The following is a 15,666-nucleotide window of genomic DNA, read 5'->3' on the forward strand; positions in this document are numbered from 1 at the left end:
GCGGACACAGGTAAAAGAGCCGTCAAAGGTGACCGTCTCCGAGCTGGAAAAATGGCTGATGCAGATGGACAGCTCTGGCCTATTGTCCTTTGGATTCTCCGAAGAGAATTCCATCGGCACAGCAGAAATCTGAGATGGAGTTGTAGACTCCGCTATGCGTGAAGGTGCAGTGCGAGCTGGCGCATCAACCAATATAATTTTCTCGCGATTCCAAGCATCCTTTACCCGACCAGCAGGCAAGGAAGTTTTCACATGCTTCGAGCGAGGAGGAAGAGACGATTCCTTAGAGGAATGCCTATCTGTTTTGTCTTTGCTGACTGGACACCGACGAGGCAAGTGCCCAAAAGACTTACAACCAAAACAGTATTTTGGCGGGCCACGATACTTCACCGCACAAGGAAAGTTGGCGATTTGAAGCACAGGCGGGATAGGCTTAAAAATAGACATTGTCACCATCCGGGTCCCTGTTCTGATGTTGGGATATTTGCGAACAGTCAAGTGCTGAACGCGAGAGACACGACCGAATGATGACAAGGCATTTGAAAAATAACTGTCCGGCATATGGATTGGCGCACGGTCAACGATGACACGTGTTAGCGTTTCATATGCCGGCGAGGGTGTGATGGTAACACCCCGAAAACTTAAACCATTAATTTGGTAATTGGTATTGACAGACTCTGCCTTAAAATCAACACGGAAACAATGTTCCGGCAGAGCCTGCACACACGAAACCTTGTTGGCACCAATGGCATCAATCAAGGCCACCCGAACATCTTTAATGCCCTCTTTGGCAATTAAGCGGGCTGGGATTTTAAAAAGGGATGATGTTTTGTTCCACCTCGCAAAATCCTCAGCGGTGAAATTAGGGCAAGACATTCTAAAAAATTTTACAAAGACCGGCCACAGACAAAGAAAACACAAATACCAGAAACTGGTATAAAAGGCCAAGGAAAGACACCAACAAACGGTATCAAATTTAAAACAGAAGAGGCTTTAAATATATAACAGCCTCTAAAAACGCACAAACAAACGGAGGTCCAGCAAAGGCTAGTCCTTTGCCCCCCCCAAAGTAAATCACACAGAAAAAGGGAGTCCAGCAAAGGCTAGTCCTTTGCCCCCCCCAAGAAAAAACCACACAAAAGTAAGGGAGTCCAGCAAAAGGCTAGTCCTTTGCCCCCCCTGGAAGACACAGAACGGGAGTCCAGCAAAGGCAGTTCTTTGCCCCCCCAAAGAGAAACAACAAAGAAAGGGGTCCAGCAAAAGCTAGTCCTTTGCCCCCCAAATAAAATACAATAAAATAAAATAAAGACCTACAGGGAGTACAGCAAAGGCCGTCCTTTGCCCCCCTGAATAAATAATAAAAGAAGAGAAACAAGGGCCAGTAAACCTAGTGTTCACCCCCTTGGGGAAAGATACTCACTAGACTAGACACCCTAAAATTACAAGGTGCCTCTCGCGTCAGGTAAGTTTTATTTTGAACTTGGTAAATCCGTTCCTACTGAGGAAAGTGCAATGGATTTAACCAAAATCGAGGAGGGTGCGACCGGCACGCAAACGAGCTAGGGGGACGATCCCTACCACCTCTTTAAATACACCCGCTATTATTTATTGACGCGGTGGGCATATTTAAACCTATTGGTAAAAATAAGAAAAAATATGAAAAGTTAAGATATTAATATATAGAGTTAAAAAAGAAGACCAGCTTCTCGCCTTCAAAGTGCCCAAAAGTTTTCTTTGCAAGCCATTCCATCTCAAAGGTCTTAAAATCATTAACAGAACGGCAACGGCGAGCAAGGACACGAAGAAGAAATTTGATTCTCTCTATCACAGCTTGTAAAATCTCTGCCTCCGTCCGCACGATGTTCCGAAATCGAAAATCGCACCTGGAAACCCATAAGTGATGTTTGACCACCTGAAGCATCCACTTGATGACGATAGGGACGTCGGGACGACTCTGCTTACAGAGGCCAAACAACAACTCTTTGACGGTGAACGGTTCCGCATTCTTGTCGACCAGCAACAGATGGTAATGTACCCATCCCAGCAGAATTTGGGCATACGAGCACTCGAAGAAAAGATGTTCCGGAGTTTCGTCAGCTGCACGGCAATGGCATTGGAGGTCTATGTTGGCCATCCCGAAAGAAGTAACGAGACGGGAGGCCGTGTACAGAACTCCGTGCGCGATCTTCCAGTTCACATCAACTATGGGCCGGTCCAGGGATGTAGCATGGATTTGATTCCATGTCTCAGACCAGTAAAGGTGGCCATAGGATGGTAAGAACTTGCCGATACAGTGAGGCTCGTGCTGAATTCTGTTTCGACCGATGACGTAGGTCGAACGGGAGGTGACATCAAACAGGACGCGAGGTCTTGGAGTAGAGACCCTAAGTGATGGGACGCCCGATATAGTTCCACCGTCGAAAGTGGACCAGGCACGTGCGATTTGTTGATAGTATGGAAAGAGGAGAGAAAGTAACTGACGTGTGTGGTTACTCGTAGCGAAAAATTGTGCTGGATAGAGAGAAGTACAAGAAATCAGAAAGAAACTAAAAAAGGCCTTCCAATTGCCAGGGGTGAGCATGAAATAGCGGCGGACCCATTGAACAGAGAACGCCAGCGCTTTCAGTTCAAAGTCTATTACTCCAAACCCACCCTGACTCTTGGGAAGACAAACGGTTTTCCTGGCCACAAGCTCCTTGCGACCAGACCAAAAGAAACCCCAGACTGCCTTTTTCAAGCGGCGACAAGCCCAATCTGGGATCACAAAGTTATGACAAAGATGCCAAATTTGGCTGAGAGCAAGGGTATTTATAACAGTTGCCTTGCCCTGCAAGGTCAATTGACGACCCTTCCATGAGGCCAGGCGAGACTCGACTTTCGCAACCGGAGCTTCCCAGGTGGCGACGGAATAGTCACCAGCGCTGAAGGTTGCTCTAAGAAGTGGGAGTTCTTTAACCCACTTGATACCCCATGGAGAGTCTTGGCGATCCTTCCAAGCTCCCAACCAAAGACCCTTAGATTTTGTGCGGTTTAGCTTTGCACCGGAGGCGAGCTCGTACTGTGCATAGACTCCGAAAGCAGCCTCGAAAGAACCGTCCGTCGTGATTGCAATTGACGTGTCGTCGGCATAGCCGGAACACTTGAAGAAAGTATCACGCCCCGGCAAGGCTACTCCCGGAATATCTGGCAAGCACGGATGGCAACAGCTAAAACCTCGATGCAAAGCACGTAAAGAAGGGGTGATAACGGACACCCTTGTCGAACACCCCTAGAGGGGAGAAAAAAGAAGAAGTCCAACCATTGATGACAACGGCAGACTCAATGTTTGTATAAAAAAGGTTGATCCATCGCCGGAAGGACTCGCCAAAACCGAAGCGCTCCAGAACCCGCTGGAGGAAAGCCCAGTTAACGCGATCAAAGGCCTTCTCTTGGTCTAGAGAGAGAATGGCCAAGGGCATGTCGGATCGGTCGGCGTACTCGATAAGGTCTCTCACCAGCGAGAGATTTTCCGAGATTGTGCGGCCAGGAATGCCACATGTTTGATCCGAACCGACGATGGATCCTAAAACAGCAACAGCCTACCACTCAAAGCTCTGGTGGCAATCTTATAATCCACGTTGAGGAGGCTGATGGGACGATAGTTCTTTGTTTCCAAATGGTCACCTTTTATATAGCACTATGATGAGGCCACGTTTCTGAGATGTAGATAAGCAGCCCTCATCATAGGCAATATTCAAAACACGGACAAGATCTGCTCCGAGGTCATCCCAAAAGTGGAGGAAAAACTCCATCGGGAAGCCATCCGAACCTGGGGTCTTGCCACGTGACATGCCAGAGAGAGCCCGAAACACTCCTGGCTTGATAATTTTCCCTCGCAAGACTCCATGTCTGCCTTGCTGAGGGAGCGTTTCAAATTTCTCAACATTTCCTTGCGCGGTGGTGTCACACACCTCGGTGGTAAAGAGCCGCTCGTAGTACCGCTGCCACGTACCCAAAATGTGAAAAGGGTCGTGATGAATGATGCCAGAGTCGGGGTCACGTATCTTGGCGATGGATTGCTTAGCCCTATGCTTCTTCTCCAAACTGAGAAAGAAGCTGGACGACGTCTCCCCCTCCTCGGCCCAGCGTACACGAGAGCGAACTTGGGAGGCCTTTGCCTCCCTGAGGTGAATGGCACGCAGCTGCTCTTGCAGCGAGCAAAGTTGGGCAAAAGCAAAAGAATCACCCGCATCGAAAAGAGACTGTAGGCTCTTGATTTGCCTCTCTAAATGCTTCTTCTCCTTCGACTGACCGGCAGCCTTGGAGCAAGCGAAGGAACGAGTGATCTCCCGCAGATAAAACTTCCCCTGATCCCACCAATCACGGGAGGAACTATAGGTAGAAGGGTTTTCCTGGCCCTGCCAAAAAGACCAAAAGGATCGCACAAGCTTGCCAAAGTCTGGATCCTCCAATAGGGAAGTATTAAATTTCCAAACCCGGACCACGAACAAAAAAGTCACCGACGTTAAAATTAACCAATAGATAACGGTGGTCAGAAAGAAACAGGGGTGATATTCGCAGCTAACAATGGACTGCTCAAAAATAGTGGGAGCCCACACCATGTCAATACGGGAGGAGAATTCTCCTGAAGCATGGTCCCAAGAAAAGGTGGTGTCTGAAGGGTGAAGGGTCTCCACACAGGATATGTTTGCGTGGCAGATAGCAGAGACTGTAAGGCTGCAACACTCTCCTGCCTCAGCGAGTTCTTTGATGTTCCAGTATAGGACCTGCGACGCCGGCGATCCAAATTCGGATCAAGCACGGCGTTAAAATCGCCACCATATACGTTGGTGATGAGAGGTCCATCAGATCGGCAACTGAAGCAAGAAGGTGTTGCGCGCCGGGTTGTGTTCGGCGCATATAGCGAGACGAAACGAATCTTATTATCATCTAGCGTAATCTGCCTGAACAAAACGACCCTGGTCATCCCTACGGACTTCACAAATCGAAAACTTTTGTTACTATAACAGCAACCCACAACGTTTCGTTGAAATGGAAGATGAGGCTACTGAGAAATCGGTATTGCGGAACCAACTCTTAATGACGGCATGAGAGGCGGCATGAGTTTCCTGCAAACATACACATCAACTCTCATGCATTTCAACCAGTCAATAAAAGCGGTCGCGCAAATGGTCATTAAGACCATTAATGTTCAGGCTCAGCAGCCTGTACATTAGAAAATGATAAAACACAGACTCCTGCGAAGAAGCAGGAAGTGCTGGGAAAGCAGAGGGGGGAGAAACGAACTCCGCCGAAAAATAATGGTCGCTGGCCTCCTGATGGAAAGAGGTTCAGCGACGACTCCTCAGTAGAGAGAGGGAACGAATTGAGCCTGGGTGGAAGAAGGCGTCGATAAGGTCTTCGGAATGAACACTCCGAGGACCGGAAACTATAAAAGGAGACTCGACCTGCGAGTCAAGGCCACGCAATGATGGCACGGAAGAAGATGCTGCAGATGATGCCCCGGCAACAGAGCAGAAGAAGAACCAGCATTCCCCCACTGATTCGGAGTACCGTCCATCAGAGAAACGGTAATCAAGGGGACAATTGCCGATTCGGCGTCAACCCTCGAGGTGTAGCTGGGGTGAGGAAAACTCTCCCTCTGAAGCCTGCGAGGATGATTCCGAGAGCACTGGCTGAGGTGTTGAGACAACCGTGTTCTCTTGGAGAAGGCAAGGCTTTCAACTGCGCGATTGAACAGTCGAGAGACGACCATATGGTGTCAACGACCGACTGTCCAAGGAATCCAAATCGTTAGGTCCTCCAGACGGTCTTGGAGGGGCCTGAAAACGATTAGCTGTTGGAATAGCTGGGATGTCCAACGTAGCAGGAAGAGGAAGAGAAACAGCACTATTTGTGGCCGTAGATGGAGCAGCAGGTGAAGCACGCTTTGTCTCAATAAGAGAAGAGCGATTGATTTTACGCCGCTTAGTGATCCCTTTTCGGATAAGGTTATCCTTCTTAGGGGGGCGAGGCTTAACAACCCTATGCTCCACTATAGATACCTGACGTACACAGGTAAAAGAGCCATCGAAGGTGACCGACTCTGAGCTGGAGAACTGGCTGATGCAGATTGATAGCCCCGACCTATTATCCGATGGAGCTTCCGAAGAAAACTCCATCGGCACAGCGGAAGTCTGAGATGGAGTTGCAGACTCTACCACACGTAAAGGTACGGGGTGGGCTTGAGCATCAGCCACAATAGCGTCCTCGCGGTCACAAGCATCCATCGCCCGACCGGGACAAGGAAGATTTTGCACGCTTGGAGCGAGGAGGAAGAGACAATCCCTTGGAGGCAGGCCTATCGGATTTGTCTTTAACAACTGGACACTGACGAGGCAAGTGTCCAAAAGACTTGCAGCCAAAACAGTACTTTGGCTGGCCACGATACTTCACTGCACAGGAAAAGTTAGCAATTTGAAGCACGGGCGGGATAGGCTTTAATACAGACATTGTCACCATACGGGTCCCTGTTTTGATATTCGGATATTTGCGAACAGCAAGGTGCTGAACGCGAGAGACACGACCGAATGGTGACAACGCATTAACAAAATAATTGTCCGGCATATGGATTGGCGCACGGTCAACGATGACACGTGTTAGTGTTTCATATGCCGGTGTGGGTGTGATGGTAACGCCACGAAAACTTAAACCATTAATTTGGTAGTTTGAATTAACAGACTCTGCCTTAAAATCAACGCGGAAACAATGTTCCGGCAGAGCCTGCACACACAAAACCTTGTTTGCACCAATGGCATCAATCAAGGCCACTCTAACATCTTTAATGCCCTCCTTTGATATTAAACGGGCCGGGATTTTGAAAATGGATGATGTTTTATTCCACTTTGCAAAATCCTCGGCGGTGAAATTAGGGCAAGACATTTTAAAAATTATTAAACAAACAACGGCCCCAGACAAAAACAGAAATACCAGAAACTGGTGTAGTAAAAGGCCGAGAAAAGAACAAACGGTGTTTAAAACAAAAGAGGCTTTAAAACAACCTCAAAAAAACGCAAGGCAGTCCGGCAAAGGCAAGGACTTTGCCACCCAAATGAACACAGAAAAGGAGGTCCAGCAAAGGCTAGTCCTTTGCCCCCCTTGAAAATAGAAAACGAAAGGAGGTCCAGCAAAGGCTAGTCCTTTGCCCCCCCTGAAAAAAGACACGAAAGGAGGTCCAGCAAAGGCAGTCCTTTGCCCCCCCAAAAAGAAACAACAAAGAAAGGGGTCCAGCAAAGGCTAGTCCTTTGCCCCCCAAATAAAATAAAATAAAATACAATAAAATTAAAGAAAAGACCTACCGGGAGTCCAGCAAAGGCCGTCCTTTGCCCCCCCTGAATAAATAATCAAAGAAGAGAAACAAGGGCCAGTAAACCTAGTGTTCACCCCCTTGGGAAAAGATACTCACTAGACTAGACACCCTAAAATTACAAGGTGCCTCTCGCGTCAGGTAAGTATGCTTTCGTGGCAGCGCCGTTGACTTATAATTGTGGCGACAAAACGTTTCGATCGCGGTCGTTAGCGTTACTACCACTAGTGAATAATATTCATACAAGTACGTACGTACGCCGTTTCGGTTACCTGAATGCGGTGGCTTTTTGTAACTGGTTTCCCGATCGATCGAGGAGTCCGGCGACTGCGGCGGCTCGTCTGAAATGGAAAGCGGCATGAGTTGATGTGAGGTTTAACTCTAGCGAAATGGAATCAGTTTAGAAAGAACAATACTAATTAAGCTATTGCATTGAATAATAATATATGTAGGGCTGCATGGCTGAGTATAATAGATAGATAGCTACTAGATCGGATACTATATATGATAGAATCATATACTGAGCGAGTTTTCAGTGTTACTGAATTCATATTACATTTTTGTTTCGATTCAAATGATTTGATTCTTCCCCTCGCGTTGAGGGGAAGAGGGCCGTACTCGGATGTAGTGCAATACTGAGACAACCCGTGGCCAGGGCGAAGCAAGCTTCAATCCCAAGGCCGAAGGCCAAAAATCAGTTTAATATATGAGTTAGGCATTGCCTAACATATCAGATATTAAGCTGATAAGAACAGAGTTCTATTCAACAATGACTAAAGTGATGGGACAGTTTACTAACCTAAGTGCTGAGGGGGTGAGGTGATCATTCTCACTTATAATGTGTACTAAATATGAAACTAAGGGCTGGAAGACAACAATATAACCTAACATGTGAACTGAAAATTTGGATCCATGCAATTTGAAATGTCGAAACAAGAGTGGGGCTCTCTCAAGTTCGAGTACCTAGTGATTCATGTGCCCGAATGGCTTAAGTGTGTGCATAACAAAAAAAAGGGGGCTTAGAAACAAAAAAAAAGGTTAAAGAGAGAGTCTGAATGAAAATATAAAAGGTAAATGAGTGCCTAATGCACGTGTAAAAGACCAAAATAAATGGAGCATCACTCAGATGCGTTTTGGTCCCAACCAAAGTGGAGCCGGAAGATATCGCAGGAGCCTTGGATGACATGAGAGCAGCAGAGCTTCCGGAATAGAGAACGGTAGCTTCGGGTCATGCCAAGGCGTTGTAGGACTGCTTCATTTGGAGGGTACCAGGAACCCAGGGCGCCAATAACAAATGGTAGGATGTGGCATACTCGGTTCTGCTCGGTGAAATGTTCTTTCAGAACTTCGTACTTGTTGATTTTAGCGGCAGCAGCTTCTTCTAGTGCAGTCGGACCGTTATCGAATGGGCAGGTGACATCAATGATCAGAACTTGGTTGTCTTCCTCTACGATTATGTCGGGTCTGAGGCGAGATTTGGCGCTGGCGATAGCATGATCTGTTGTGACTTGGCCGAAACGGATGGCATGAGAAATACGGTGAACAATCTTGTTATGTCGGGCACGGATAGAGACCATTTCGGGACGACAATGACAAAGGATGTGCGGTAGTGCCTCGGTTTCGACGCAGTGGCGACAGGTAGGAGAGGTGTTGCACCATCGGGCTTTGACGGAATTGGTTGGTAGAAGGTTTAATCTGGCTTTGTGGATGAACCTCCAATCTTTGAATCTCATGTTGACACCGGTGTGAGTCCACGTTGAGCCGTTCGCATACAAGTCCGTCGCTAACGATTGGGCAACTTTGCCTTGGTCACGTAGGGACATGAGGGTATTGGCAGCTCTTTGTTGGATAAGGCGGTGGAGAAACTGCGAAGCTGTTTTGGCATGGATCTTGGCGGAGTCGTCAGCTGATATGGAGATGAGGTCAGTCTCAGAGAAGTGGAAGGAGACCTTCAGACGGCGGCAGGCATTGCAACACCGAGACCACAAGGAGCTGGCAGCATAGTTCAGGTTGGAACAGCGGTTACTGGTGGATCCGGAGAGGAACTCTGTCAGGAGGGCTGGAGTAGGGTTGGATGATGTGGCACAGCTGACAACACTACGTAGTTCGTTCCAGGCGCTCACAGCTACTGTGGGGTCGGATGAGGAGAGGATTCTTATAGCCTGCACGATAGCTTGAACGTCATCTTCTTTTGTGGGGTCTTGAAATGCGAGACCGCCGACGTGTTTAGAGGCGAAGAAGTACGCTTGGGTGGATCTTTTCGGGAGGTCATATATGGTGCGGTGCGATGAGATTAGAACGGTGCGGAGAGGTTCTAAGGATTGCTTGGAGGGGTTGCCAGCACGAAGGGCATAGGTGAGGCACGGTTCTACAAAGGATCTGATTGCGTCCAGTTTTTGCCATGGTGCAAGTAGGGAGTTGGTGATAGCGTGGATATCTTCGATAACTTGGGGGACGATAGATGGAATGTCGTCTATTCGGTGGATCATTCCGATGGGAACGCCAAGGTATCGGTAGTGCTCATCATGTGACATTGCTGGAATGGGTCGGGTTTGGACGATGAATTCATTCAATTCGAGTCGTTGTGGTTGACGCCGTTCATTTACAAAGGAGAGGGACGCACACTTGTTGGGACGGAATTCCAAGCCAACTGTGGAGGCACTTGTCGATGCAGAGTCCAGGAGTTTTTGCAGGGTGCTTTTGTTGCGGGCCACGAGAACCAGGTCATCGGCATACGCAAGGACTGACATGGGTGAGTTGTAGTGCATAACGGTACCATTGTTGAGCGAAGCAGCTTTGGACTTGATGGTGCGGAGGACGAGCTCTAGGCAGAGGTTGAATAGGATGGGCCCGTGGGGGCCGTGTAGGTGGTATTGTTGGTGGCAAGGATTTTACGAGCTGCGCGCTTCTTGGAGTGTCGATATAGGCCTTGGATTTTGCAAGCTTCTGTGGGATTGAAGTTGGCAATTTGTCTCCCTTGTGGTGGTCGTCTAGGGGGTTGCTGTTGTGGTGGAGGGTTTTGACGTGGGGGTCTATTTTGGGAGTTCATGGATGTTGCCAGAGTGCGAGATGATTCGGCAAATAATTCGCATTGTGTAGCGAATTCTTCCCAAGGAAGCTGAGTGGAAAATGTAGTGGTCCAGTGGTCTTGGAAATTTTGGAGGTCTACATTGTTTTGAGCTAGGTGGTGTAGGGACTCGCTTGGTGGGGATGCCGGTGGGTCGATTTCCCTTGTGGATGGGTTGGCACGATTATGCGAGGAAGTTTCAGTGGTAGGGGATTGGGGTGGAGGGGAGGGTTGTGATGGGGTGAATAGGGTGGGTGAAGAGTTGAAGGGGGACATAGGGTTGTTGGTTGATGGTATTTGGGAATCGGGAATAGGGGGACTGGAAGGTGTAGGCAGGGAGGAGGAACTATCATCATCACAATCAACATCTTCGAGGGTGGCACGAAGTCAAGTTAGGTTATTATTGAGGTGCTGGATGGTGGCTGATGGCTCGTGAGTGATGCAGGGCGGTGGAGAGGTTGACTGTCGTCGGGGGGGGGGTTGTGCTTTGCAGGTGTGTTGTCGGTTTCCTATGGTAGTGGCGAATGAGCTGCCGAATTTCTTTCTCTGGTCGCGGACAAATCGTGGAGCGACTGTTCACAGGTATGGGGGGTGGTATCTCTGGAGATACCAATCTTTGGGAAGTTGTCGATGCTGGTGGTGTAGATTCAGCGCTCGTACAAGGGAAGGGATCACGAGGTGGTTGGGGTGGCGCAGAGTTTTCCAAAATTTTCTGGATGATTTTCCGTGTAGATTCAGGGGTTTTGGCAACTTTGTGTGCTTCGGGAGGGAGGTCGCTGTTTGGGCTTCGAGAAGGATTCAATACGCTTGCAAGTACGTCGATAACTTGAGGTGTAGATGCCGGTGGAGGGGTCTTTGGTAAGACATTGCAGGGAGTAGATGGGGTTGACGCTGGAGTAAGGTGTTTTCGTGCGAAGTGTGCTGATCCGGCACGGAAAGTGTTAAAAACCTGGCCGCAAATTGAGCATGTTGTTGGGGTTTCGGGATCTTTCACATGGTGAACTCGACGGGTGTGAGTTTTGAATGGGGAAGAGTCACGTTGCGTCTTTTTACAAATCGGGCATGGCAGTCCGGTTGTAGGGAAGGGTACGATACACTCGAGACGGGCAGTAGGAAGGCAAGCCATCTTGCCGGGAAGCTGGCGGCCGAGAGGAGAGATAATCAACTCCTCAGGACCTACAGTGGACCTGGTTCAACTCGCAGAGTCTATGAACTGAGCAAAAGGTTCCCCAGAGTTGAAGATCCTTAAGCCCAGAACATATCCTCTTTGAGAGGAAGGCCAGGGAGCCACTTACCAGCACGCGGGACTTCTTCTTGCAGCCAAAAACTTCTGAAAACTTGCTTGGGATTGTTCTTCGGTCGACGATTAAGCTGATAAGAACAGATACTACACTTGATCTTATTTCAATTTATTATACGTTTAAAAATTACATTAAAGTGCAATATGTAAATTTTAAGCACTGGAAATAATAAGACCTGCGAGTAAATATATACATAGTATTCAAAAGAAGAAATTAGCTAGACTTGGCCAGCAAGTCAATTGTCCATTAATTCTTAAGAAACCTTATAAAGTTCGGGAAATAAAAACAATGTTCAACATGTGTAACAGAGATCAGAAGAACTGGCTACTAGCTCGTATAACAGGGTTTTCATATCTTTGTCCAGAGTATTAATGTCCATTATATACTCTGGGTGCATATAAGCAAAAACGTCAAATAGCCTGTTAAGGTTTCAGGATCTAAGCCTCGAAGGCATGACAGGTCCTCTTCTGAGGGCGGATTCAGCCTCTTCGGCATAACCAGCGCAGCATAAAACCACAACATATAGAACTCGTATTGAGTATACGTGACAGAATGGTTGGGATTCGAGCAGGGCGGCAAAGTAGGGATCGTAAAATGCGGAGACTCTAGAAATTCAAGGTTCGGGGGTAAAGCCAGGGTACGGAGTGCATCAAGGGCAGCAGGGTAGAAGTTTTCTTCATCAGGTGTCAAGAGGGTAGGATGTCGGTAAGCGAAGGCTTTTTTAAAGCGAAGCAAGTCGGCCACAGGAATAAGTTCGGTGAGATCTTCAAGAGCTTTTAGGTCATCACTAGTCACTTCATCAAAGGCTTCGAGCTTTAACCGGGTTTGTTCATAAGCAATATAATCAACGGGAGGATCTTCATCCATATCTGTCGAAGACTCCAAGGGTAAAGGCAGTTTTTCAGGAGCATCTTTGGGAACCGTGTCAGGGGTGTCTATAGGTAGGTCAACCGGGAGAGATTTTTGTTGTTTTTTCAGCTGAGTCGTTGATTCGGGATGCAAGCGTTTCTCAGTGTCGACGTGACGAAGGGTTTCTTCGGAAACCGTGGATTCCGCTGGAGCGTCAATCGGAGGGATAACCAATGAGGGGTCATCAACGAGTACTGGTTCAGGAACGATTACTTTACTTGGGCCTGAGATCGGACCGACGGGAGGAGGAGTCTTCTTACGCGGGCAGTGTTTTGAAACATGCCCAGTCTGCTCGCAGCGAAAGCACTGTTGAGCCTGGCCACGATAAGAAACGTTTACCGGATGGTGGTCTAGGGTAATTCTGGAAGGAATTGGTTTCTTAAGATCCATCTTTACTGTATAGACCGAGATTCCAATACTGTTCACCAGCTCACGGCGAATTTTCAACACGTTGCCGTAATCGGACAGACGAGACTTGATTGTGTTCTCAGTTGTCCCGTACATTACTCGGGTCAGCTTCACCCATTGTACACTTGGGGCCGGCGAGAGTTTTAGCAGATGACCCCGAAAGGTCAAACCTTCAGCACCTTCAGAGATCTTTCTCTTCTGAAGAGAGTAACGTCGGGTGGCGGAAAGCAAGAGCTTTCTTAAACAAGGGTAAATCTGTCAATACCACAAGTTCTTCCAGATTTTTCACCTTCTGCCTGTCTTCATCTGTGATCGTGTCGAGTGCTTCAAGGCGTAAACGGGACTGCTCGTATTCAAAATAGTCTACAGGACCATCATCTGACATATCTTCCTCAACAGACCCATCCGATGGAAGGGGAGGTAGAACAGAATCAGTAACTTCAGTGACTGGTTGATCTACGGAGGTGGTACGTTTTTGTTGTTTGGTGGGCTCGGAGGAAGCATCTACAAGTAAACGTTTCCCCGAATCAATATTTCGTGGAGTTTCTTCCGAAGTACCAGATGGTTGCAACGAGATACTATCATTCGGGAGAATGTCAGTGGAAACAGGTGGAGGAAGGACGACTTTTTGTGACCCTGCAATCGGTAGAGGCAGGGTAGGCGTTTTCTTTCGGGGACAGTTCTTCGAGATATGCCCCGTTTGTTCACAACGAAAGCATTGTTGGTTTTGGCCTCGGTAAAAAATGTAGTAGTGGTTAATCGTAATGCGAGAAGGAATGGGCCGCTTTATGTCCATCTTAACGGTAAAGACAGAAATGCCAATACCCTTGACAAGTTCGCGACGAATTTTCAATACAATTCCGAAAGGTCAAACCTTCAGCACAAAGCTCAGTGGCAGCCTGAGCCGAACGACAATGTATGAGCACGGACATAGCACCAGTCTGCATGATATTCTCGACAAATGCCGGAGCATTTTCGCACTGCTGACAGAAATCATCGACTAATTCCTGCAGCGTGATCGATTTGCCAGGTAACAGCGACAGATCCGCTAGATAACCGACAAGAGCACGTTCCGCATGTGGTATTGAGGCCATCTCAATAACCAATATGCACCACCACGGCCGAGCCAACCACCAAAGGAGACCAGCACGAACCAGAGGACACCAGCAGACCACCAGAAGAATGGACCACCAGCTGACAACCAAGACCAAGACAAACAACAAACCAGAACTTGATCTTGAACAATTTCTTTTATCGAATATTCTTTTCGAGATTAACCGGAACTAACAATCACTTCTACACTTGATCTTATTTTGATTTATTTACGTTTAAAACTGTATACATGAAAGTGCAATATGCATGTTTTAAGAACTGGAATAATAAGATCTACCGGGATATATTTACATAGTATTCAAAAAGACCATTAGCTAGACTTGACCAGCAAGCCGATTGTCCACTAGTCTTTGAGAAACCGTTTTAATGTTCTGGCAATAAAAACATGTTCAACATGTATAGCTAAGTTCTACGGAACTGGCTACTAATTCATATAATAGGCATTTTGAATCATCATCCAAAGCATTAATGTCAGCGATATACTCCGGATGTCTATGAGCAAAAAATTGCAAATAGCAAATCAGAGTTTCAGGATCCAAATCTTTTAAGCATGACAAGTCTTTTTCAGAGGGTGGTTTCAGTTTATCAGGCATAAGTAACGCAGCATAAAACCAAGACATATATTGTTCATACTTTACATAAGTAACAGGATGATCGGGATTTGAAGTGGACGGTAAGGGAGGCTTCGTAAAGAAAGAAGCTTCAAGAAAGTCCAGGTTCTGAGGTAATGCAGGGGCACGAATGGCTTCGAGAGCAGCGGGAAGGAGATCTTGTTCTTCAGGTGTCAGCAGCGTGGGGTGTCTAAAAGCAAAAGCTTTTTTAAAACACGGCAGGTTAGCCAAAGGGATGAGTTCAGTCAGATCTTTAATAACTTTAAGATCATCCTCAGTGACTTCATCAAAGGCTTCGAGCTTTATACAGGACTGTTCGTATGAAACATAATCCACTGGAACATCTTCAACCATATCAGTCGCTGACTCTTCGGGCAGAGGCACAGCATCAGGGGCATCTTCGTGCTGTTCAGCAGGGTGGGATTTCTCTTGCTTTTCAGACTGATCTGTGGGTTCCTGAACTGGAACCTCTTCAGGACTGGAATCTATAACAGGGGCATCTTTGTGTTCCGCAGGAGGTAGGGATTTCTGGTGTTTTTTCAACTGCGTTGTAGGATCCGGATGCAAACGTTTACCAGTGTCAACCTGGCGAAGGGTTTCAGCAGATGTCGTCGATTCTGCGGCAGATGCATTGGCCGGAGGGATATCCGTTGGGAGGACATCAACAGGGAGAACGATCTTGTTTGGGCCGGAAATTGGGCCAAGGGGAGGAGGAACTCTCTTTCGTGGGCAATGTTTCGAAACATGCCCCGTTTGCTCGCAGCGAAAACACTGTTGGGATTGGCCGCGGTAAAAGACGTTGACCGGATGATGATCCAGCGTAATTCGGGATGGAATAGGCTTCTTTAAATCCATCTTGATGGAGTAGACGGAAATACCGATGCCTTTCACGAGTTCACGACGGATTTTCAA

General features: G+C 47.6%; 1 protein-coding gene and 1 pseudogene across 1 annotated transcript; both read right to left on the reverse strand.

The window, feature by feature from the left end:
* Positions 1-7,947: 7,947 nt before the first annotated feature.
* On the reverse strand, positions 7,948-8,128 carry LOC114540861 (annotated as a pseudogene).
* A 335-nt stretch (positions 8,129-8,463) lies between these two features.
* Positions 8,464-10,095, reverse strand: LOC114540816 (uncharacterized protein T26G10.4-like). The gene has a single exon (XM_028560870.1). It carries the CDS (start codon positions 10,093-10,095, stop codon positions 8,464-8,466), a length of 1,632 nt encoding a protein of 543 aa, XP_028416671.1.
* Between the last annotated feature and the right edge of the window lie 5,571 nt (positions 10,096-15,666).

Source organism: Dendronephthya gigantea, unplaced genomic scaffold (genome assembly GCF_004324835.1).
Source record: "Dendronephthya gigantea isolate DGI-Jeju-01 unplaced genomic scaffold, DenGig_1.0 000250F, whole genome shotgun sequence".
Taxonomy (NCBI): Eukaryota; Metazoa; Cnidaria; class Anthozoa; order Malacalcyonacea; family Nephtheidae; genus Dendronephthya; species Dendronephthya gigantea.

Coding starts and splice junctions, on each gene's coding strand:
- LOC114540816 (XM_028560870.1), bottom strand. CDS start 10,095: ATGTCAGTCCTTGCGTATGCCGATGACCTGGTTCTCGTGGCCCGCAAC.